This window comes from Pan paniscus, chromosome 20 (genome assembly GCF_029289425.2).
Source record: "Pan paniscus chromosome 20, NHGRI_mPanPan1-v2.0_pri, whole genome shotgun sequence".
Taxonomy (NCBI): domain Eukaryota; kingdom Metazoa; phylum Chordata; class Mammalia; order Primates; family Hominidae; genus Pan; species Pan paniscus.
Window position 1 is genome coordinate 22,193,924 of NC_073269.2, and position 21,245 is coordinate 22,215,168.

Genomic DNA, 21,245 nt, shown 5'->3' on the forward strand with positions numbered 1-21,245 from the left:
GCTGCATCCCAATGCCACCCCATGTCCTGGGGACACCCAAATGTGCCATTCTCTCAGTATCACAAGTCAGGGACTGCAGGAGGCTCAGGTGCCAGGTGCCTTCTGATGTTCATGCCACAAGCTCTTCCCACTGTCTCTGGCTCCCCAGACGATGTTCCAGGAGGCGGGTGTGCCAGAAGGGGCCACGTCTTGCAAACCACTGCGCTGTCCTCTTTGAGAAGGAGTCTTACTCAGGACTGGGGCCTGTGCACACATTGTCGCCTCTTTTCAGCACTTAGAGATTCCTTCCTTTGTCTAGTGGCGGAAGCCAGGGCTGAAGTTGGCCTCCAAATCTGGGCCGTCTCAGAGGCGGCGCAGCCTGGAGTTTTCCATCTGTGGCCGAGACCCAGTTTTTGGGAGGAGGCCCCCACGGGTCAAGCCAGCCTGTACCAGGATGGGGGGAGGGGGGTTCCCAACCTAGGCCCCAGCCACCCAGACTCCCCCACCCCCACTCCCTTTTCCACTGCTCTGACCTCGGGCACTGTTGAAATATAGTTTTTATTGCATTTCTGCCGTTTTACAAAAATATGACAAAATAAATTAAAAACAAATAAATAATCGCCTATTGTGTGTGTGTGTGTGTGTGTTTTCTGTTGGATTTGTGGGTTTCCTTTCGTTTGGAAAGGAAAACGGCAGATGGGGGGCACCGGCCAATACTGGGGGCCCTCGGGGGCTGAAGCGCATTTTGCATTTTGGGGACCGGCCGCCCCTGTGAATGACTGATATTGCATATGAGAAGAGAAGGCAGGGCGGGTAGAGCTAATGCCAGCCGCTGGGCCAGCACACGGCCTGGGGGCTGGGGCTGGGGCTAGGGGAGGGCGCTGGGGTCTCGAGGGGATCCGAGGTGGGCGGCAGCGGTGGGGGCGGGAGGCTGTAAAAGCTGGCGTCTCCCGGCAGGGGCTGGGGGGCGGGTGGGGGCCCGGCCATGGCACATGGTGGGCACTCGGCAGCGGCCAGGGCCTGGCGGGGGGCGGCACCCTCGCCCCCGCAGCCCCAGGGCCCGTCCCACTGCCAGCAGCCGGCGGGCGGTGTCGGGGGCCGGGGCAGCGGCATTGGCGGCGGCGGCGCGGGGCTCCGGCTGCGGCGGGTGCGGAGGGCAGGGGCGCCCACGGGGGCCAGCGCTGTCCCTGCGGAGGCGAGAGGGGCCGTTCCGGGGGGATGCCGCCCCCGCCGGACCCCGCCGGGCTGGCGACCCTGCCCGCGCTCCCTCCCGGGCATCCAGGCACATAAAGGCCTTATTGCTTCTGATCAGAGACTGAGGTGGGGCGGCCCCCTGGGCGGCTTCCGGTGCATACCCTGCCTCTGGGCATGGCCCCTGCCGGTCACAGGGGGAGGACAGTTTGAGGAAGTCCCTCTGGCTTCTGACCTATGGCCCTTGTGCTGCAGCTGCCACCTGTTGGGCTCCCTGGGAATGGGGTTGCTGGAGCCCAGGCTGGGATTGGGGCAGGGGAGGTGGTGGGGGTGGGAGGGTAGGGGTGAGGCCTGCACCTCTGCTCAGCACATGTGGGAGCTCCCTGGGTGGGCAGCCCCAGCCCCACCTCGAGGAAGGCCTTCCTGAACAGCTGGGCTGCAGGGTGTGGATTTGCATAGAGGCCTGGGGGGTCAAGTCCCCCCCAAGAGTGAGCTGGAGCAGGAGAAGGGTGGGCTGGTTGGGAAACAGGCCTCCCTCATCTCTCCTGGCACCGGAGCATGGTGGGGGTCCCTGGGTGCAGTCCTGGGACAAGGGGCTTTGGCATCCCTCCCTGGGGAGGGTCAGGCACGGGGCTCCAGGCTAACAAAGGCCCTGGAGATACTAAGCAGGCTTTAACTGAGAGGCTCCACGTACCACTGACCCAGGTCCCCACCAGGACCTAAGACCGGGCTTCCCCTGTCCCCTTTAGCCCCTCTCCCCAGGCCTGACCACCCTACCCTATCCCCAAAGCCGGCCCGGCGTCCCCACCCCCGAGTTAAAGCTTGTGACCTGAGCCTTCCTCTTCGGGCCGGGGGGCTTCCAGCTCCTCAGCCAGGGCCTCGTCCACCGGCCCACTCCTCTGAACCCGGCTGCTGCCACTGCTGGGGGTCCCATCTGGCCGGGCCTGCCCGCCCGCCCCGTTGGACCCAGGCTCAGCCCGGGTGCCACCAAAGGGGAAGAGCTTGCCAGCATGGAAGGCTTTGGGCGGTGAGTGGCTGCGCTCAGAGTCCCGCCGGGTCTCGGGTGACTTGAGGAACTTGAAGCTGAGGAAGGCAGGCAGGCGGGTGTCGCTGCCTGTGGGTGACTGGGCAGGGGGAGGCCGGGTGGTGGCTCCGGCCCCTGCAGCAGCCAGTGAGGATGTGGCCCCCGACGAGAGGAATTTGCCCTGCAGTGGGATGATCTGCTTCAACTTCATGACGTTGTTGGGTGCCAGCAGGGACCCTGGGCGCTTGGGCCGTTCAGGCCCGTGGCCACCCGCAGTGCTGCCCTTGGCCTTGGCAGAGGCCTTCTCGGAGGAGGTGGCAGGGTCCAGCCCAGAGCCCTCGGCCCTCGCCTCCTCTCGGCCACCAGAATCATGCTCCCGCCGGGCATGGTGCTCTGCATGGCGCTGTCGCTCCTCCTCCTCCCGCCGCCTGCGCTGCTGCTGCTGGTAGCGATGCTGGGCCTGGCGTTCGTGTCTCTGCAGGTAGAGCCAAGCCGTTACAGGACTAAGAAGAAAGGGTGTTAGCGGGTGCCAGCTGAGGCTGGTGCATGCCAGGGCTCTCTGCAAAAGTGGGGGAGACTTAAATGCTTATTAGGCTCCAACTGTATCCCTGCACCCACAATGGGGGCTCCCTGCAGAAGTGGGAGAGAGCCAATCACTTATTGGGTGCCAACGGCATTCCCAGATACATGATCAGCCTCTCTGTGGAAATGAGGGAGGCTTAAATGCTTATTGGGGCTGGGCGCAGTGGCTTGCGCCTGTAATCCCAGCACTTTGGGAGGCTGAGATGGGCGGATCACTTGAGGCCAGGAGTTCGAGACCAGCCTGGACAAAATGGCAAAACCCCGTCTCTACCAAAAATAAAAAAATTAGCTGAGCATGGTGGCACACGCCTGTAATTCCAGCTACTCGGAAGGCTGAGGCAGGAGAATCGCTTGAACCTGGGAGACGGAGGTTGCAGTGAGCTGAGATTGTGCCATTGCACTCCAGCCTGGGGACAAAGCAAGACTGTCTCAAAAAAGAGAAAAAGAAAAAAAGCGTATTGGGCGCCAACTCTGGGCCCACACTGAGGTTCTCTGGGGAACTGGAGAGAGATTCCGAGGCTTATTGGGTGCAACTGAATGAATCCCTGGACCCACGCCGGTACTTTCTGGGAATTGAAAAGAAAACAAACATTCACTGGCCATCAACTCTGTCCCCGGCTGTGTGCCAGACAGCGTCTTAGGAATTGGTAAAGTGGAAACCAATCCTGAGCCTCAACTGATCCCCTGCTTCCCAGAGAACAGGCAAGAGACAGAACCGTGGCTGCAGGCTGGGTACGGTGGCTCACGCCTATAATCCCAGCACTTTGGGAGGTGGGCAGATTGCTTGAGGTCAGGAGTTGGAGACCAGCCTGGCCAACATGGTGAAACCCCATCTCTATTAAAAATAGAAAAATTAGCCAGGCGTGGTGGGACATGCCTGTAATCCCAGCTATTTGGGAGGCATGAGAATTGCTTAAACCTGGGAGGTGGAGATTGCGGTGAGCCGAGATTGTGCCACTGCACTCCATGCACTCCAGCCTGGATGACAGAGTGAGAGAGATTCTGTCTCAAAGAAAAAACAACAACAACAACAAAAAGGACTATGGCTGCAGCAGACTATACCCAGGTAGCCACACGAGGCTCTGTTCAATAAAATAAAAATTCAGTTTCTCGGTCGCAGCAGCCCCACTTCAACGTGCTCACTTATCACCTGTAGCTAAAGGCTGCAGGGACAGTGCAGACAAAGGACATTGTCATCCTCGAGGAATGTTCCCTGTGCAGTCACTGGGGAGCTCCTTGGCCCATTCTGTAGCTTTCTGAGGAATGCGGAAGAAGCTGCGCTTCTAGGAAGCCTCCGCTGTGTCCCTGGCCCCCTAACAGGATGCAATCGGGCAAGCTGGTGGATGGCTGAAGGTTCTGAAGGGCCAGCCTCATGCTGGATGCTGCCAGGATTCCAGAAGCGACTGGACCCGTTGTGAGCACTAGTTATTATTGCTTATTATTACTCTTTTTAGAGACAGGGTCTTGCTCCATCACCCAGGCTGGAGTGCAGTGGCGCAATCATAGCTCGCTGCAGCCTCAAACTCCTGGGCTCAAGCGATCCTCCCACTTTGGCCTCCCAAAGCGCTGGGATCATAGGAGTGAGCCACTGCACCCAGCCAGGGAGCACTAATTATTATACCCAGCTCTGTGCAGTCTCTGCATTTGCCCTTACGCTAAGGAATTGGCCACCAAGATCAGAGATCCACCAGCAGCCCCACCAATGAGAAAACCGAGCCCAGCCTGGCCCCCCTACCTTAAAGGCCTCGCGGCGCTGGTACTCCAGCTTGGCCATTTCCTCGGCCACCCAGCCCGGGATATCGGGGATGGCCACGTGGATGAGGTACTTGAGGAGCAGAGCGAAGTGCTGCAGGGGTGGCAGAGAGAAGTGCTGCAGGCTGCAGACGCTGGGGCCGCCCTCTCGCCTCCCAGCTGCCCCCGCCCCTGTCGCCGGCCCCACCTCGAGCACTACCACCGACACGATGGCTGCCTCCGGGCTCAGCCAGGGGAAGAGGCGCTGCAGCTGCCCGCACTGGCCGATTAAGTAGCAGTTGACCACAATCGCTAGGACACCCATGGCCTCCATCACCTTCTGCAGGGCGGCAGGAGGGCTCAGGCGGGGTCCAGCCGGCCTCCCCAGACCCCAGACTCCTCCCAGCTGCACCTGGGCTCCCTCTGGGCCTCAGCTCGGAGCTCTTGGTTTCCCCCCACCTGCCACTGGCCGATGCTTTCCACGCGCTGGCCGAAGGGCCGCTGCAGCCCGGTGCACAGCTTGAAGGCGTCGCTGCGGATCTCAATGAGGTTGTTGACCAGGGCGCACAGCGCCGCCAGGGGGAAGGCGGACGAGAAGAGCACGACGTAGCCGAACTGCACGAACATCTCCTGGTAGTCCTGGAACGTGTCCTGCGAGTGGGCGGGCCTCAGACCTGGAAGCCTCTTCCCTGGGACAATCTTTCTCCCATTGAGCCCGCCTCCCTCAGATTATCCCATGTGGACCCAGGGCCTGTCCCCATCCTCAGCCAGTCCAGAGGCTTCCTGTATCTGGCTAGGCCTTCCTCTCCTGCAGCATCCCAACATCAATGACCCTGTTATCACCACTCCCACACCCACGGCCTTCACCCTCGGACGGTGTGTCCATTCCCCAGCGAGGCCCCGCCCCCTGCGAGGCCCCGCCCCCTCCTCACCTCGTACTTCTTCATACAGCTCTCCAGCTCTGCCTGGGTGAGCTGGGGCGAGTGTTCCTCCTCCGGCGGGTCAATCCAAGACGACCGGTTCTGCCGTCTCTGCCTACGGGTCGAATCGCTGTTGGAGCCGGGTTCCGGGTCCGGGCCCCCGTCGGGCCCCTGGTCTCGGCCCTCGCCCCCGGCCCGGCGGAACAAGATGGCCGGGGGCTCCCGTTCAGGGCTGCCGGGAGCCCCCTCCGCCTCGTCGTCCTCCTCGGCCAGGGTGAACACTCCCGGCTCCAGCCCCTTCTCCACCATAGTGGGGCTCCCTTCCTCCAGGAGGGCCTCCGGGCTTGGGCCGGGCCGACGCCGCCCCGCGCCGCGCTCAGCGAAGCTGACCTTCTTCAGCCGGAGCCCGCAGTCCAGGAGGCCCCCTTCCTCGCCCTCCTCCTCGTCCTCCTCTTCCTCCTCGTCCTCCTCCTCCTCGTCGTCCTCGTCCTCCTCCTTGCCCCCTGGAGGCCCGTCCCCCTCCTCCCCGCCTTCCCCCGCCCGCCGCCGCTCCACCAGCGCCGCCTCCTCCTCCTCCTCCGGCGCCCCGCAGCCCCCGCTGAGGCACCTGCGGCCCCCGCCCCCGCTGCCGCCGCCCCCGCCCTCATCCGCCTGGGGTTCGAGGCGGCGGGGCGCAGGGCGCCGGAGGCTCAGGAGGCCAAGCAGGGCTCGGGCCAGCTCCCAGACGGCCCGCAGGCCCAGCTCGCCGCGGCCCAGGCGCCGGTACAGGTGCGGCTGCAGGACCTCGCGCACGTTCTGGAGGAACTGGCGGGTGATCAGCAGCGTGGCCAGCATCTGGGGGCAGGAAGGGGAAGGAGAGAGGCGCGTGGGGGGCAAGCGGGGCGCCGGGATCGGGGGACTCACCCTCCCTGGGCGCCCCGCCGGAGCACCGTGCCCAGACACACGCCGAATCCGGTTCCTAACTCCGCTGCTTTGGACGCGCCTCGACGCGAGGCCCCCAGCGCTCAGCCACAAAATACAGCCTGGCACGCGCAGCGCTCCTCGCCCACCTCACGGGCAGGCCCAGCGCGTCTCCACCCCACCGCGGGCTCTGTCGGTGCACTGGGCCGCGTGCGCCCCCAGCCGCCTGCACCTGCTTGCTGGCCGCCCCCGACCCCAGATTCCCTCCGCGCATGCGCCCTCAGCTCGGCGCGCCAGGCCCCCAGCACAGCCACGCTGCCCACCCCGGCGAGGACCCACGGGCTCGCCACCTGCCCGTACTTTGGCCCGGGCCGCGAGCAGGAGGCCCCGGAGGGAGAGGAGGAGCAGGCGGAACCGCAGGGCCGCGAGCGGGACCAGCACCGCCCGCAGCTGCCGCTCGAGGCTCTGGGACAGGGACAGGACGAGCAGGAGCTGTGAAGGGACCGACGGACAGATGGACGGACAGATGGGGGGACGACAGGCAGAGAGAGGACGCACAGACGACAGACAACGGACGGACAGACAGGAGAGAAGGATGGAGGAGGGGAGGGAGGGGCTGGAGAGCCCTTGGACCCCTTGTGCCGGGTCTGGCCCCTCGCTGGCCGCCATGGGGGCAGGGGGGACTGCCGCTGGGGCGGGGGTCTCACCTCTTTCAAGCGCTCCATGTCCTTGAGGTAGAAACCGATGTAGAAGAGGCTCAGGTACGAGTTGACAAACTGGAACTGCAGGAAGGAGGCAGGCGGTGGTCACCCTGCACCCCCACCCGACTCCTTGGAGCCTTCCTTGTGCCCCATACAGATGCCACAGCTTCCCCGTTGTCCCCCTGCCTGTCCGATGGTGATGACTCACCAGGACAACTTTGATGATGAGGTGCTTCTCATAGGCGCTCTCCAGCCGGTAATTTTCTAGGGGCCAAGGCGGGGAGTGAGGGGGCAGCCGCGGTCCCCGCAAGGGTGGCAGGGATCCCAAGGGGCAGTGGAGACCTTCCTCCCAGAGACCCCCTGGCAGGCCGTACCCATGTCATTGAGCCAGATGGCTAGCTTCTTGTAGCCCTCGGCACTCACACTGACAAGCAGGGCCAGCATGACCTTAGGCAGGAATCGGGCGAGACGGGGCAACCCCTTCACGCTCAGCACCAGCTCCTGCGGGAGAAGGGGGTTCAGGGCTCATCCCAGCTGCAGGGCTCAGCCCAAGGTGGAGCTAGGCACCAAGGACAGGGCGGGTGGGGGTATGGGGGGTCACCTGCAGCTGGAAGCAGCCAAGCATGAGCAAGAAGACACAGACGAGGCACGCCAGGCACAGGGGGAGGCTCACAAGCAGCTGGAAGAGCAGCCGCTTCCAGGGCGGGTAGTAGAACTCCTCGGCCCGCGTGATGGGGCTGATACGTCGCACGCCCTGATGGTGGGCAAAGGCCAGGCCCAGCATGAGCTCAGAGGGGCCACCTCTGCCTTCTGCACCCCTCCCTATCCTCAGAACTCAATTTCCCTCCATCATGCGGAGGTGACCCTCTCAGGTCACCCACCTAGGGCACTGTTCCCAGTCCCTCAAATCCAACTTCCACCCCTCCCCCTGGGGAGCACATAGAGCCCGCCTCGGTTTGGCATACCCTCTTTGATGAAACAATCCTGTTTCACACCTCTCTGCCTTTGCTCCTGCAGTGCCCCCCACCATTTACCTTTGTCCTGTCTCCATGACCCTGGACTCAGCCCCCAACTGACCCTGAACTGGGGGCGTGGCTCCTCCACGGCTTCCCCAGGTGAGTCCAGCGTCCCCCACTTGTATGCCAGCTCAGCCCCTCTCCGCTTCCATTCCTCTAGGAACAGCGTCGACCAGATCACGTTGAAGAGGGCAAAGACCACGCAGGAAACATCCCGGCTTGTCTGTGAGTGGCAGAGAAGAGTTGAGTCATTGTCTGTGCCAGTCCAGAAAGGAGGGCGCCTCTGGATCCCCCAGACCTTGCAGGGTCCCTGCCCAGTACCTGATCAGCCTCTGTGAATGTGTACAGGACAGACCCGAAGACAGCTGGGTATACCATAGCCGACGTGTAGAAGCCCAGCCAGGCGAAGTACATGGCAATTTTCACACCAAAGTAATCACAGATGTCATCTGCCAGGGGACAAGTGGGTCTCAGTCACCCCCTGCCTGTCTGCTGGGACTCCCTCCCACCCCCCAGCCCAGGCAGCACCTAGAGGCTGGTTTTCACACACGGCCTGCACCCATGACTTCATGAGGCGGTTCAGAATACGCTGCTCGTGGACAGGGAACACCTGCTGGATGATCCCACGTGCTGCCAGCTCGGGGACTGTGGAGGGAGGAGCACAGGTGATCCCCGCCCCTCCACCTGTGCCTAGCCTGGCTAGCCCCTCTTTGTCTGAAACCCAAGTCACAGCTTTTTGCCTGCTCTTAAACCTCTAGAGCTCTTTCCAGGGGAGAAGTTCTAGACGGATAGAAGATCTGATTCTCCTTCAGAAATTGTAGGTGCAGGGGCAGGCGGGGAGAATGTAAAGGAACTGGGAGAGTGGGGTTCTGGTGAGGAACCATGTTTTTTTTTTTTTTTTTTTGAGACAGTCTCACTCTGTCGCCCAGGCTGGAGTGCAGTGGCGTGATCTCCGCTCACCGCAACCTTCAAGCGATTATCGTGCTTCAGCCTCCGGAGTAGCTGGGATTATAGGTGCCCACCACCACGCCCAGCTAATTTTTGTATTTTAGTAGAGACGGGGTTTCACCACGTTGGCCAGGCTGGTCTCAAACTCCTGACCTCAAGTGATCCACCTGCCTCGGCCTCTCAACGTGCTGAGATTACAGGTGTGAGCCACCGCGCCCGGCATTTTTTTTTTTTTTTTTTAGACGGGGTCTAGCTGTGTCACCAGGCTGGAGTGCAGTAGTGCGATCTCAGCTCACTGCAACCTCTGCCTCCCGGGTTCAAGCGATTCTCCTGCCTCAGCCTCCCGAGTAGCTGGGACTATAGGCGCGCGCCAACCACACTTGGCTAATTTTTGTATTTTTAGTAGAGATGGGGGTTTCACCATGTTGGCCAGGATGGTCTCGATCTCCTGACCTCGTGATACGCCCGCCTCAGCCTCCCAAAGTGCTGAGATTACAGGCGTCAGCCACCGCGCCCGGCCTTATTTTTTACTTTATTTATTTATTTGTTTATTTTGAGACAGGGTCTCGCTCTGTCACCCAGGCTGGACAGAGTGCAGTGGTGCTACCATGGCTCACTGCAACCTCGAACTCCTGGGCTCAAGTGATGCTACCGCCTGGACCTCCCAAAGTACTGGGAGCCACTGCGCCTGTTCCCCTGCTTTAAATAAAGCTCAGTTTGTGGACCCGAACGTCTGAGGAATGGTAAAAACTTGCTGTCGGAAGGTGAACTTGGGTGCCTAGTTTCCTGGAGGGGAATCCAACGCCCAGAGCCGCACCACTCTGTAAGTGGAGTGCTGTCCATGGTTCCTGCCTCCACCTTATCCCAAACCCAGAAAAGGGCCTCTCCTGGACCCACCTCCCAGAAATAAGCCCCACCCTTTGGCCAAAGCCTCGCCCCCTCAGCTCATTGGTTCCCAACTCTTTGCCAACCCCTAACTGGTTGGACATAAGCCCTGCCCTCCTGTCCTAATAAGCTGTCCTCTTGGAGCTCCACCCAACTCAGGAGATAAGCTCCACCCTTTTGCTAAGGCCACACCCCTTTAGCTCATTGGTTTCCTAACTCTTTGCCAACCCCTGACTGGTTGGATCTGGGCCCCGCCCTCCTGCTCCGATAAGCTGTCTTTGAAGAGCTCCACCCAACTCTCTGCCTGTGATTGGTGTTGACCCCGCCCTGCTCACTGATTGGCTGGTCCTCCAGGAAGCGCACGTTGTGGAGTGCTTCTCCCTGCTTGGCACGCAAATTCTGCAGCCAGAAGCGGATGATGCTCTGGCGTTCCTGCGAGGAAGAGGGCGTGAGCTCAGGGAACTCATAGGCACAGGATGCATGCGGGGGCCCAGAGCCGTCCTCACCTGGGAGGTGAAGAAGCGTAGCTCGCTCTCCACATTCTCATAAATAAAGTCCTCCTCGCAGGAGAAGCCGCGGGTGCCCCCGCCAAACTCGGCCTTCACTGCCTTGCGCAGACCCAGCTCGTCGGCCCCTCGGAGTAGGCTGTGAAGAAGGCGGAGGAGGTGGGCTCACAGGGAGGCCCCGGCCCACCATCCTGGAGCTGAGGATGGTGCACCTGGCAGCCTTTGGGACAAACGCAGGGCGGCTGGATAGCATGGTTGGCACTTGGTAGAGCGGGGAGCCGGGTGGCAGGCTCAGCGAGAGGCCAGGGACAGGGGACTCGCCTCTCATACGTGGCGGTGACAAAGAAGGCGTAGGCACGCGTGTGGCGGTGGTGGCGGACTTGCACGATGAGCTCGGGGATGCCCACGCGGATGTGGTTCAGCAGCCATAGCAGCGTGTGGTCATCGGTCGTGTCTGCCAAGGGGCACAGGGACCGATGGCTCCTGCCACGAGGGGGCCCAAGGCCTCCTACGTATTCCCGCTCTGGGAAGCCGAGCTCAAGAGAGCCGCATCTGGGCACTGGGCGGGCGGGCGGGCGGGCTTGGGTACCTGGGAAGGTCATCAGCACGTCGCAGTTCTCTGTAGGCACCGTCTTCATCCACGCCTTGTGGGACACCAGGTAGCGACCCGCCTGCAGGAGCCGCTTTCCGAAAAGCTTATCTAGGGGGCGGCGTAGCAGGCCCGGGTCAGGCCACTCTGGGATCCGGACCCAGCCTCCAGTCTTGGCTCCTCCGGCCCCCGCCAGGGCTCCTCACCACTCCACCTGGCATTCAAGGCCCCGGGAGCTCTGGGCTTGGCTTATTTTCCTCCCTCCACGTCCTTGTACCAGCCAGGCCTTCCTCCAGAAATGCCCTTCCCCCCAGATCCTCCCTTACAAATCTTACTCATTCTTGAGGCCCAGCTCCGCCTCCAAAACCACAATCGATGGGGCGCTCACTAGCAGCCCTGAGCGCTTCACCACATTATGACAGCGCCGTCCTTGCAGCAGCCCCAGGGACTAGGTGCGGTTCTTACCCCCATTTCACAGGTGAGGAAACTGAGGCCCAGAGCGTTTAAGTCACGCGCCCAAGGTCACACAGTCAAGCTGGGATTTGAACCCAGGACCGTATGATTCTGTATTCTTCGCGGAGAGACTCTCTCAAGCACATCCCTGGCCCGCCGCGATCCCGCAGCCCGGGGGTGGCAGGGCGCAGCCCAAGCCTGGGGCTCTCGGAGGGGCGTGTCCGCGTCTCCGCGCCGGGACCCCAGCCCGAAGCACCGTCCCAGCCCCGCCCGCCGGGCCGCAGCCGCAGTGCCGGGAGGAGCCGGCCCCTCGTCCAGACACCACGCCAGGTTACGTTTGACCCTGATCCTCCTCCCCGTGTAGTTGACGCGGGCTCCCCAGGCACCTGCAACCCTGTCTGGTCCAGCCGCCGCACACATACCCAGAACTCCGGACGCCGGGGCTGCAGGCTCGCCCTCCGGCGGGGGCCTCTTGCCACGCTCGCCCTCCAGGGACGTGCCCCCGGCGCCGGAGGCGGCCTCGGCCATGGCGAGGACAGGCCAGGTCAGGGGCTACGGACGGCCCGGGCGACGGGGAGCCGCGGGCTCATGGGGCCGGTGCAGCCGCGGAGCGCGCGGGAGGAGGAGACAAAGGCCGCGCCCGCCCGCGCCGGCCGCGGTCCTCGCTCGCCCGAGCGCTGCTTCTCGTCGCCGCCCGAGCCGAACCTCGATTCTCCTTCCCGGCCCGATGCACGTCACTCTCGGGTTCTCAGCTGAGTTCGCCCGCCTAGTTCTTTGGTTCGCGTCTCCGCCCGTGTTGTTTTCTGGGTTTCCTTCTCGCCCGCCTACCTCGCTCCCTGCTGCTGGTCCCCGCCCGCACTGATGGTGCATTCTCTAACTTGTCCCCACCCATGCTTTCTTCTGGTCCCTGCCTCGGAGCCTCAGTTTCCCCATCTGCAAACTCCGGACCCTGGAGGCGCTGTTTGGAATGTGAGATGGGCGTAATTTGACTAAGGGAGGACGTGGGAGGAGCGGGCCGGTTGGGGAAGATTCCTGGTGACAATAACTTCAACCACCCCAGTAGGGCTGTGATACATAATTACAGCAAGCCCTGCTTAGGAACTTTGCACGCACCATTTGGCTGCCTAGAACACTCCTCATGCACTCTTCGTCCGGTTAACACCGACTCCCTTCAGGATGTAACCTCGGAGAGGATCCCATAGAGTTGTCAAGTTTAGCAAATAAAAATACAGTCCGTCTAGTTAAATGTAAATTTCAGATAAAAGAATAAATGTTAGCTGGGCGGGGCGCACCTGTAATCCCAGCTACTTGGGAGGCTGAGGCAGGAGAATCGCTTGTGCTCAGGAGGTCAAGGCTGCAGTGAGCTGAGATCACACCCACTGCACTGCATCCTGGGCGACAGAACGAGACCCTGTCTCAAATACGTACATATATACATACATACATAAATGTTTCTATGTCCTATGTCTACATGGGACATACTAGTACTAAAAAATTATTCATTGTTTATTTGAAATTCACATTTAGCTGGGCGACCTGGGTTTTACCTGGCATTTGGCCAACCCCTGACTATTCTGAGTAGCTCAGTCTGTTAGACTGAAAGCCCAGCGAGGGTAGGAACGAGGGGCCAGGTCTGGTTCTCAATGCGAGCACACAGTAGGCACTTGCTGTATGCTTGTTACAGATGTAACAACTAGAGAATGGCAGATGAAATATAAATATGTCATCATTTGTTCCTATTTTACAACTTAAAATATTAAAGCCTCGGCCGGGCGCAGTGGCTCACGCCTGTAATCCCAGCATTTTGGGAGGCCAAGGCGGCTAGATCACCTGAGGCAAGGAGTTCGAGACCAGCCTGACCAACATGGCCAAACCCTGTCTCTATTAAAAATACAAAAAATTAGCCAGGCATGGTGGCGCACGCCTGTAGTCCCAGCTACTTGGGAGTCTGAGGCAGGAGAATCGCTTGAACCTGGGAGGCGGAGGTTGCAGTGAGTCTAGATCGCGCCACTGCACTCCAGCCTGGGCGACAGAGCGAGACTCCGTCTCAAAAAAAAAAAAAAAAAAAAAAAAAGCCTGGGAACGTAGTGAGATCCCCCTCTCCACCAAAAAAAAAAAACAAAACAAACAAACAAAAACAACAAACAAAAAGAAACACCGAAAAGTTAGCCTGGCATGGTGGCTCGCGCCTGTGGTTCCAGCTACTCAGGAGGCTGAGGCGGGAGGATCCCTTGAGCCCAAAAGTTGGAGGTTGCAAGAGCCGTGATCGCGCCACTGCACTCCAGCCTGGGAGACAGAGTGAGACCCTGTCTCAAAAATAAAATAAAATAACAGAATAAAGTAAATAAAAATATTGAGCAGGGCGAGGTAAGGGGGTATTAGAACTCTATTATGTCAGACAGATTTTTCTTAACACGCAAGTGCGCCGCCCGCCCGCTCTGATCCAGAACCAGAGAATCCGCCATGCGAAGGCGCTCCCGGAGACCCCGCCCAGCCAGTGCCTGGAATTCCACCATCAGCGCTTTATTCCGAGTTTCAGTGCTGTCCTGGGTTAACCTGAAAGCAATCTCCGAGGCTCCCCTTTCTGGCTTTCAGGGAGCCAGAGACTGACCGGACACTTGGCTCTGCAGGTGCAGACCTGGGCCAGAGAGAGAGCCAAGGAAGTCCACAGTGGAGAGAGGGCTGTGCTGGGGGTTCCAGGAAGACTTCCTGGAGGAGGGGATCTTGGAGCTAGGCCTTGAAGACGAGTTTGTCAAATGAGGAAGGGCATCCGAAGCCGAGGGAACGGCACAAGGGAACGCTGGGGAGGGGAGAGAATCTGGAGAGTTCCGGAAAAAGCAAGTAGGACTCTTTCCAGAAGTTCGGGCAAGATTTTCCCTGGATCAGGGCGTGGGTTCTCCAGTACTCGTCCCTCCCGGTCACCGAGATGCTCTGAGTTTCCGGTCTGAACCTGAACGTAAAGAGGTGTAGTCCCTCCTTTCTTGAACGGGAAAACTGAACGCACATAGGTCCTTGCCACGCCTAAGGCTGCGGAGTGAGCAGATGGAAAATGCGGGACTCAAAACCTCCCCTCGCTGTAATTTGCACTGCCCTGTGCCAAACTCTGTCCTTTCTTCCATTCCTTATTCCTATTGTCAGCCTCGCTGCGCTAGGACGCTAAAAATTTGGTCTCATGTTGCCCGGGGAACAACATTTCGCTACACCTACCTCCATACCGCCTCCAGCTCCCGCTCTCCCTTGCACCAGCCAATGGAAGCGAGTATCTTCAGACGGTGGGCGGGACGTATCCTAAGATACCCAATGGTGGTCGAGAATAGTTGAGCACTTTACTAGTCAAGCCGCGGAGTGGGCGGGGCCTCCTGCCCAGACTTGAAGCCACACAGGCAGGTCGGGCAGGCGGGTCCCAGGTTGTAAATCCATGTGGCGGGGGCTTTGGACCCTGGCGGCCCAAGCGGCACGTGGGCCTCGCAGGTGGGGCTACAGGGAAAGGGGTGTGACAGCTTCGGGTGCTGCTTGGACCCCAGACCCACTCCCTGGGTTTTAGGGGCCCAATTCCCTGCGGCAGAGCAAACATTCGCGTTCTTCCGTGCCTCAATCGTCCATGACCCTTGCGGCAGAGCCCATATCTGGGTCTCCTTCTGGCCTCACAGTCCCTAATCCGGTCACCCTTCGGCCTTCAGAACATCCAATTTGTGCATCCCCCAGCCGCAGAACACCCCCACCTGGAGCATCTCGCGATCATCGAGCCCTCGGTCTACTTGACACTGAGGCTGAGCCTCCCAGGTGCGCTGATTCGCCTCCCCTCCGGTTCCAGATTGTGCACGCGCCGGAGCAGCGGCGCACCAGCCCCCGGCTCCGGCGCCACCATCTTCGCGCTAAGCTCTGGCCAAGGCCGCTGCGGCATCGCAGTGATCCGGACCAGCGGCCCTGCCAGCGGCCACGCCCTCCGAATTCTCACGGCACCCCGAGACCTGCCCCTTGCTCGCCACGCCAGCCTGCGCCTGCTCAGCGATCCCCGCTCCGGGGAGCCTCTGGACCGCGCACTGGTGCTCTGGTTCCCAGGTGAGGGTCCCCAGTAGGTGAGCCTCCTGTAGGTCCCATGACTCAGTTTCCCCCTTCCAAAGGTTTGCACTAGCTGTGCTGTCCTCCTGACTGTCAGCTGTCTGTCACATTAGGTCCCCAGAGTTTCACCGGTGAGGACTGCGTGGAGTTCCACGTTCATGGAGGCCCGGCAGTGGTGAGCGGCGTCCTGCAGGCCTTGGGTGAGTTGCAGCCTTGGGTGAGATGCTTGGTCCTCCCAATGGGCCTGGGTGGGGACCAGGGGGTGTCAGACTGGGACCTTCCTGCAGGCAGCGTGCCAGGGCTTCGACCGGCGGAGGCAGGCGAGTTCACCAGACGGGCGTTCGCCAATGGGAAGCTGAACCTGACCGAAGTGGAGGGGCTGGCGGACCTTATCCACGCGGAAACAGAGGCGCAGCGGCGGCAGGCCCTCAGGCAGCTGGACGGAGAGCTGGGCCACCTCTGCCGTGGCTGGGCCGAGACCGTCACCAAAGCAAGTCCCCCATTTGTCCATTCTTTCCCTCAGAGACCCCATCTGTGCAACCCCTGCATGAGACCCCCCCTCAATCCCGCATTCATTCCCTGCGTGAAAGCTTCCGGCCTATGAGCCGCCAATCTGGCCCCTGAAGTCGGGCTGGACAAATTGGGAAGGTGGGTTTCTGGGTGCACACACCACCTCTGGTCTCCCTGCCCCGCCAGGCTCTGGCCCACGTGGAGGCCTATATCGATTTCGGCGAGGATGACAACCTGGAGGAGGGGGTCCTGGAGCAAGGTGGGTCTACCTGGTGGTGGGGGAGGAAGACACCTCATATCAGCCCTCAAAGGCTCCCCTCACTGTCTCTCTCTGCCTGCCTTCTGTCACCCACAGCCGACATCAAAGTACGGGCACTGGAGGTGGCCCTGGGTGCACATCTACGAGATGCCAGGCGCGGGCAGAGGCTCCGCTCAGGGGCGCACGTAGTGGTCACTGGACCCCCCAATGCGGGCAAGAGCAGCCTAGTGAACCTGCTCAGTGAGTAGGCGGCGGGAAGGGGGCGGGGCCTAGTGCCAGGGGCAGGGCCAAGAGCTGGGTAATTGAGTTAGTTGTTCAGGTCTAAAGCTCCCTCCAGACATGGGGTAGAACCTGGGGGAGGAGCTCCCTTGTATCCACCCTCTCCTCTTCTTCTGACCCTCCCCCAGGTCGGAAACCTGTGTCCATCGTGTCCCCGGAGCCAGGGACCACCCGTGACGTGCTGGAGACCCCAGTCGACCTGGCCGGATTTCCTGTGCTGCTGAGCGACACGGCTGGGTTGCGGGAGGGCGTGGGGCCCGTGGAGCAGGAGGGCGTGCGGCGCGCCCGGGAGAGGTGGGCGGACAGGGTGGTGATGGGAGGGGAACGCGGGGCCCTTTCTCTGCCTTTTCTCCCTGTTGCGTTTATTTTTCATTCTTCCTGAATCAGAGAACCTGCTAAGCCCTATCAAGCATGGATCTCAGGGATTTCGTTCTTTTTTTTTTTTTTTTTTTTACTCCGAGACCGAGTCTTGCTCTGTCGCCCAGGCTGGAGTGCAGTGGCGGTATCTCAGCTCACTGCAAGCTCTGTCTTCCGGGTTCAAGCAAGTCTCCTGCCTCAGCCTCCCAAGTAGCTGGGATTACAGGCGGGAGCGACCACGACGAACTATTTTTTTTTTTTTTTTTTTGTATTTTTAGTAGAGATGAGGTTTCACTATGTTGGCCAGGTTGGTCTCTAACTCCTGAGCCTCGGCCTCCCAAAGTGTTGTGAGCCCACCGCACCTGGCCTGGTGTTTTGTTTTTGTTTTTGAGACGGAGTTTCGCTCTTGTTGCCCAGGCTGGAGTGTGCAGTGGTACAATCTCGGCTCACTGCAACCTCCGCCTCTCGGGTTCAAGTGATTCTTCTGCCTGGGCCTCCCGAGTAGCTGGGATTAGAGGCGCCCACCACAATGCCAGGCTAATTTTTTGTATTTTTAGTAGAGATGGGGGTTTCACCATGTTGGCCAGGCTGGTCTCGAACTCCTGATTTCAGGTGACCCGCCTGCCTCGGCCTCCCAAAGTGCTGGGATTACAGGCGTTAGCCACTGTGCCTGGCCAGTGATTTAGTTCTGATTAAGTCCTGCCCCCGGCCCTCTGGACATGTTTCTCATCCCTAAGCCCTCCGCCCAGCCTTCACGTTCTGCCCCGCCCTCTCGTGCTCTGTCCCGCCCTGGCACTCCGCTCTGCCCCTTGCGGTCTATCCCATCCCCTGTGCTCTGTCCACCCCCTACATTCTGCCCCACCCCTGGTGCTCTCTACCCCGTACCCTGTGGTGTGTCTGGTCCTTCTTGCTCTGCCCCGCCACTCATGGTCGCCCCACTCCAGTGCTGTACCCGGCCCCTTTTGCTCTGTCCCAACCCCTGTGCTGTGCCCTGTCCCTCTTGCTCTGCTCTTCCCCCTGCACAGTGCTCTGCCCCTCTTGCTCTGCCCCGCCCTCCTGTGCTGTGCCCCGCCCCTCCTGCCCTGCCCTACTCACTGCACTGTGCCCAGCCCCTCCTGCTCTGCCCCGCCCCCGCACCGTGACCCCTCCTCTTGCTCTGCCCCTCCCCCTGCACTGTGCCCCGCCCCTCTTGCTCTGCCCCACCCCCTGTGCTCGGCTTGGGCCCCCAACATTCTGCCGGTCCCCTGGTACTCTACTCCTCCCTCCCGACCTCACGCTTCGCAGCTCCCCCAGTGCTCTGCCTGGCCCCTCACTGTCCCTCCACCCAGTGCCTTCAATTGCTCAACCTGGGATCCCCGCTCAGTTGACCTTGCTCCCGCAGGCTAGAGCAGGCTGACCTCATTCTGGCCATGCTGGACGCTTCTGACCTGGCCTCTCCCTCCAGTTGCAACTTCCTGGCCACCGTCGTAGCCTCTGTGGGAGCCCAGAGCCCCAGTGACAGCAGCCAGCGCCTCCTCCTGGTGCTGAACAAGTCGGACCTGCTGTCCCCGGAGGGCCCAGGTCCCGGTCCTGACCTGCCCCCGCACCTGCTGCTGTCCTGTCTGACGGGAGAGGGGCTGGACGGCCTCCTGGAGGCGCTGAGGAAGGAGCTAGCTGCAGTGTGAGCCCCCTCCCACTCCCAGCCTCCCCTGACCCACAGTTTAAGTGTGGGTCCCTCAACTTCAATTTCTGAACCTACAAAATGGGTACAACCATTTCCCCTTCAAGGGATGGTTGTAAAAGGTCGGGAGAGACCATGTCTCTTGTCTCTTCCAGGTGTGGGGACCCGTCCACAGATCCCCCGCTGCTGACCCGAGCAAGGCACCAGCACCACCTCCAGGGTTGCCTGGATGCCCTCGGCCACTACAAGCAGTCAAAAGACCTGGCCCTGGCGGCAGAGGCGCTGCGGGTGGCCCGGGGTCACCTGACCCGGCTCACAGGTGGAGGGGGTACCGAGGAGATCCTGGACATCATCTTCCGGGACTTCTGTGTGGGCAAGTGACGGGATCCAGGGAAGTCGCACCCAAGCTGCGTGGAGACCCAGGAGCCTCGGGGGATCTGGAAACAGTTTAGGCCAATTGGGATTCTCATTCGCCTGGGAAAGAACTTGATTCTCAAATAGTGAAGCAACACAGCTGAGAGGTAGTGAGATCCCTGCAGGGACTCCCTGGAGATTCAGGCCCTGGAATGGGGCTGAATGGAGGTCCCGTTCGACCCTTGATGCTGGGGCATCTGGGTTGGGATGGAGATAGGAGGATCTCAGTATATTTGTTTCGTAGTTTTTGATTTATTTTGCAAATACCAAAGGAATGTAAAAAAAACTCAGGTGATCTAGAAGTGTTTATTTTCTTCCCTTCCCTTCCCTTCCCTTTTCCCTTTCCCTTTCCCCTTCCCCTTCCCCTTCCCCTACCCTTCCCTCCTCTGTCTATTGCCCAGGCTGGAGTGCAGTGGTGCGACCTTGGCTCACTGCAACCTCCATCTCCGGGGCTCAAGCGCTTCTCCTGCCTCAGCCTCCTGAGTAGCTGGGATTACAGGCATGTGCCAGCATGCCCGGCTAATTTTTTTCTTTTTTTGAGACAGAGTCTCGCTCTGTCACCCAGGCTGGAGTTCAGTGGTGCGACCTCGGCTTACTGCAACCTCCACCTCCCGGGTTCAAGTGATTCTCCTGCCTCAGCCTCTTGAGTAGCTGGGACTACAGGCGCACACCACCACGCCAGGCTAATTTTTGTATTTTTAGTAGAGACAAGGTTTCACCATGTTGACCAGGCTGGTCTTGAACTCCTTGACCTCAGGTAATCTGCTTACCTTGGCCTCCCAAAGTGCTGGGATCACAGGCGTGAGCTACCATGCCTGGCCCCAGAAGTGTTTCAACATGGAAATTTTCCTTAGCCCTTCTGTGGTTGTCATGGCTTAATGTGTGTCTTTCCAGAACTTTGAATGTTTGCATACTTGTGGATGTACCTTTCAAATATGTTTGTCTTGTGTATCATATATAAATGGTATTGTGTTCATTGCTCTACAAATTGTCATTTCTTTTTTAAAAAACAGAATTATGGAGATGGGGGGTCTCACTATGTTGCCCAGGCTGGTCTTGAGCTCTTGGACTCAAGCCATCCTGCTGTCTTGGTCTCCCAAAGTGCTGGGATTACAGGTGTGAGCCACGGTGCCTGGCCTCATTCCTTTTTTAGTCTTTAGTCTTCTTTTTTTCTTTTGATGGGGTTTCACTGTGTTAGCCAGGCTGGTCTTGATCTCCTGACCTTGTGATCTGCCCACCTATGGCCTCCCAAAGTGTGTGTGTGTGTGTGTGTGTGTGTGTGTGTGTGTGTGTGTGTGTGACAGAGTCTCGCTCTGTTGCCCAGACTGAAGTGCAGTGGTGTGATCTCAGCTCACTGCAGCCTCTGCCTCCTGAGCTCAAGCCATTCTCATGCCTCAGCCTCCCGAGCAGCTGGGATCATAGGTGTACCCTACCACACCTGGCTAACTTTTGTATTTTTAGTAGAGATGGGTGTTTGTCATGTTGCCCAGGCTGGTCTCAAGCTCCTGGCCTCAAAAGATCTGCCCGTCTTGTCCTCCCAAAGTGCTGGGGTTACAGGCGTGAGCCACCACACCCACCTTTTTTTTTTTGACAGAGTCTCACTCTGTTGCCCGGCCTGGAGTGCAGTGGCGCAATCTCGGCTCACTGCAAGCTCCGCCTCCCAGGTTCATGCTATTCTCCTGCCTCAGCCTCTGAATAGCTGGGACTACAGGCGCCCGCCACCATGCCTGGCTAATTTTTTGTATTTTTAGTAGAGACAGGGTTTCACCGTGTTAGCCAGGATAGTCTTGATCTCCTGCCCTTGTGATCTGCCCACCTCGGCCTCCCAAAGTGCTGGGATTACAGGCATGAGCCACCGCGCCCGGCTTTTTTTTGAAACGGAGTCTCATTCTGTCCCACAGGCTGGAGTGCAGTGGCACAATCTCGGCTTACTGCAAGCTCCACCTCCTGGGCTCACGCCATTCTCCTGCCTCAGCCTCCCGCGTAGCTAGGACTACAGGCACTCGCCACTATGCCCGGCTAATTTTTTTGTATTTTTAGTAGAGACGGGGTTTCACCATGTTAGCCAGAATGGTCTTGATCTCCTGACCTGGTGATCCGCCTGCCTTGGCTTCCCAAAGTGCTGGAATTACAGGCGTGAGCCACCGCACCCGCCCCACACCCACCCTTTTTAAAAAAAATTAATTTATTTTTTACTCTGTACCTCAGTGGATGAAAAATATTAGTCTGGACATTTTGCCTCTTCTATCTTTTTTTTTTTTTTTTTTAGACAGGGTTTT

General features: G+C 59.8%; 2 protein-coding genes across 6 annotated transcripts; one reads left to right on the plus strand and one right to left on the minus strand.

The window, feature by feature from the left end:
* Window positions 1-518: 518 nt before the first annotated feature.
* On the minus strand, window positions 519-12,170 carry ANO8 (anoctamin 8). Of its 2 annotated transcripts, XM_055103773.2 has the most exons (19): window positions 11,848-12,170; window positions 10,973-11,083; window positions 10,705-10,837; window positions 10,384-10,522; window positions 10,213-10,309; window positions 8,573-8,689; window positions 8,366-8,493; window positions 8,106-8,267; window positions 7,630-7,782; window positions 7,403-7,529; window positions 7,237-7,292; window positions 7,035-7,109; window positions 6,688-6,819; window positions 5,440-6,261; window positions 4,967-5,158; window positions 4,716-4,847; window positions 4,512-4,622; window positions 2,000-2,669; window positions 519-1,166 (listed from the first exon to the last, which is right to left on the minus strand). In XM_055103773.2, the coding sequence occupies exons 1-19, from the start codon at window positions 11,951-11,953 to the stop codon at window positions 799-801; spliced, it is 3,831 nt and encodes a 1,276-aa protein (XP_054959748.2). In that variant the 5' UTR covers window positions 11,954-12,170; the 3' UTR covers window positions 519-798. The 2 variants fall into 2 exon arrangements, with proteins under 2 accessions (XP_054959748.2, XP_034801920.3); XM_034946029.3 differs by lacking the exon at window positions 6,688-6,819.
* Window positions 12,171-12,199: 29 nt separating this feature from the next.
* GTPBP3 (GTP binding protein 3, mitochondrial) lies at window positions 12,200-19,954 on the plus strand. 4 transcript variants are annotated; one of them, XM_003817808.8, is made up of 9 exons: window positions 12,200-12,405; window positions 15,240-15,487; window positions 15,601-15,687; window positions 15,775-15,977; window positions 16,184-16,256; window positions 16,353-16,496; window positions 16,664-16,829; window positions 18,274-18,552; window positions 18,708-19,954. In XM_003817808.8, the coding sequence occupies exons 1-9, from the start codon at window positions 12,287-12,289 to the stop codon at window positions 18,931-18,933; spliced, it is 1,545 nt and encodes a 514-aa protein (XP_003817856.1). In that variant the 5' UTR covers window positions 12,200-12,286; the 3' UTR covers window positions 18,934-19,954. The 4 variants fall into 4 exon arrangements, with proteins under 4 accessions (XP_003817856.1, XP_003817854.1, XP_003817855.1 ...); XM_003817806.8 differs by lacking the exon at window positions 12,200-12,405 and adding an exon at window positions 12,462-14,896; XM_003817807.8 differs by lacking the exon at window positions 12,200-12,405 and adding an exon at window positions 12,462-14,896 and having other exon boundaries at window positions 18,337-18,552.
* Window positions 19,955-21,245: the final 1,291 nt, after the last annotated feature.

Bases quoted from the DNA above. Each gene is read 5' to 3' on its own strand.
- ANO8 (XM_055103773.2), bottom strand. From the start codon at position 11,953: ATGGCCGAGGCCGCCTCCGGCGCCGGGGGCACGTCCCTGGAGGGCGAG. The intron at 4,848-4,966 runs GTGGGGGGAAAC...GCCGCCCTGCAG, and splicing joins AAAGCATCGGCCAGTGGCAG to AAGGTGATGGAGGCCATGGG. The intron at 2,670-4,511 runs GTAGGGGGGCCA...CTCTACCTGCAG, and splicing joins AGCGCCGCGAGGCCTTTAAG to AGACACGAACGCCAGGCCCA.
- GTPBP3 (XM_008971057.6), top strand. From the start codon at position 14,844: ATGTGGCGGGGGCTTTGGACCCTGGCGGCCCAAGCGGCACGTGGGCCT. The intron at 15,978-16,183 runs GCAAGTCCCCCA...CTGCCCCGCCAG, and splicing joins GGGCCGAGACCGTCACCAAA to GCTCTGGCCCACGTGGAGGC. The intron at 16,830-18,273 runs GTGGGCGGACAG...TTGCTCCCGCAG, and splicing joins GTGCGGCGCGCCCGGGAGAG to GCTAGAGCAGGCTGACCTCA.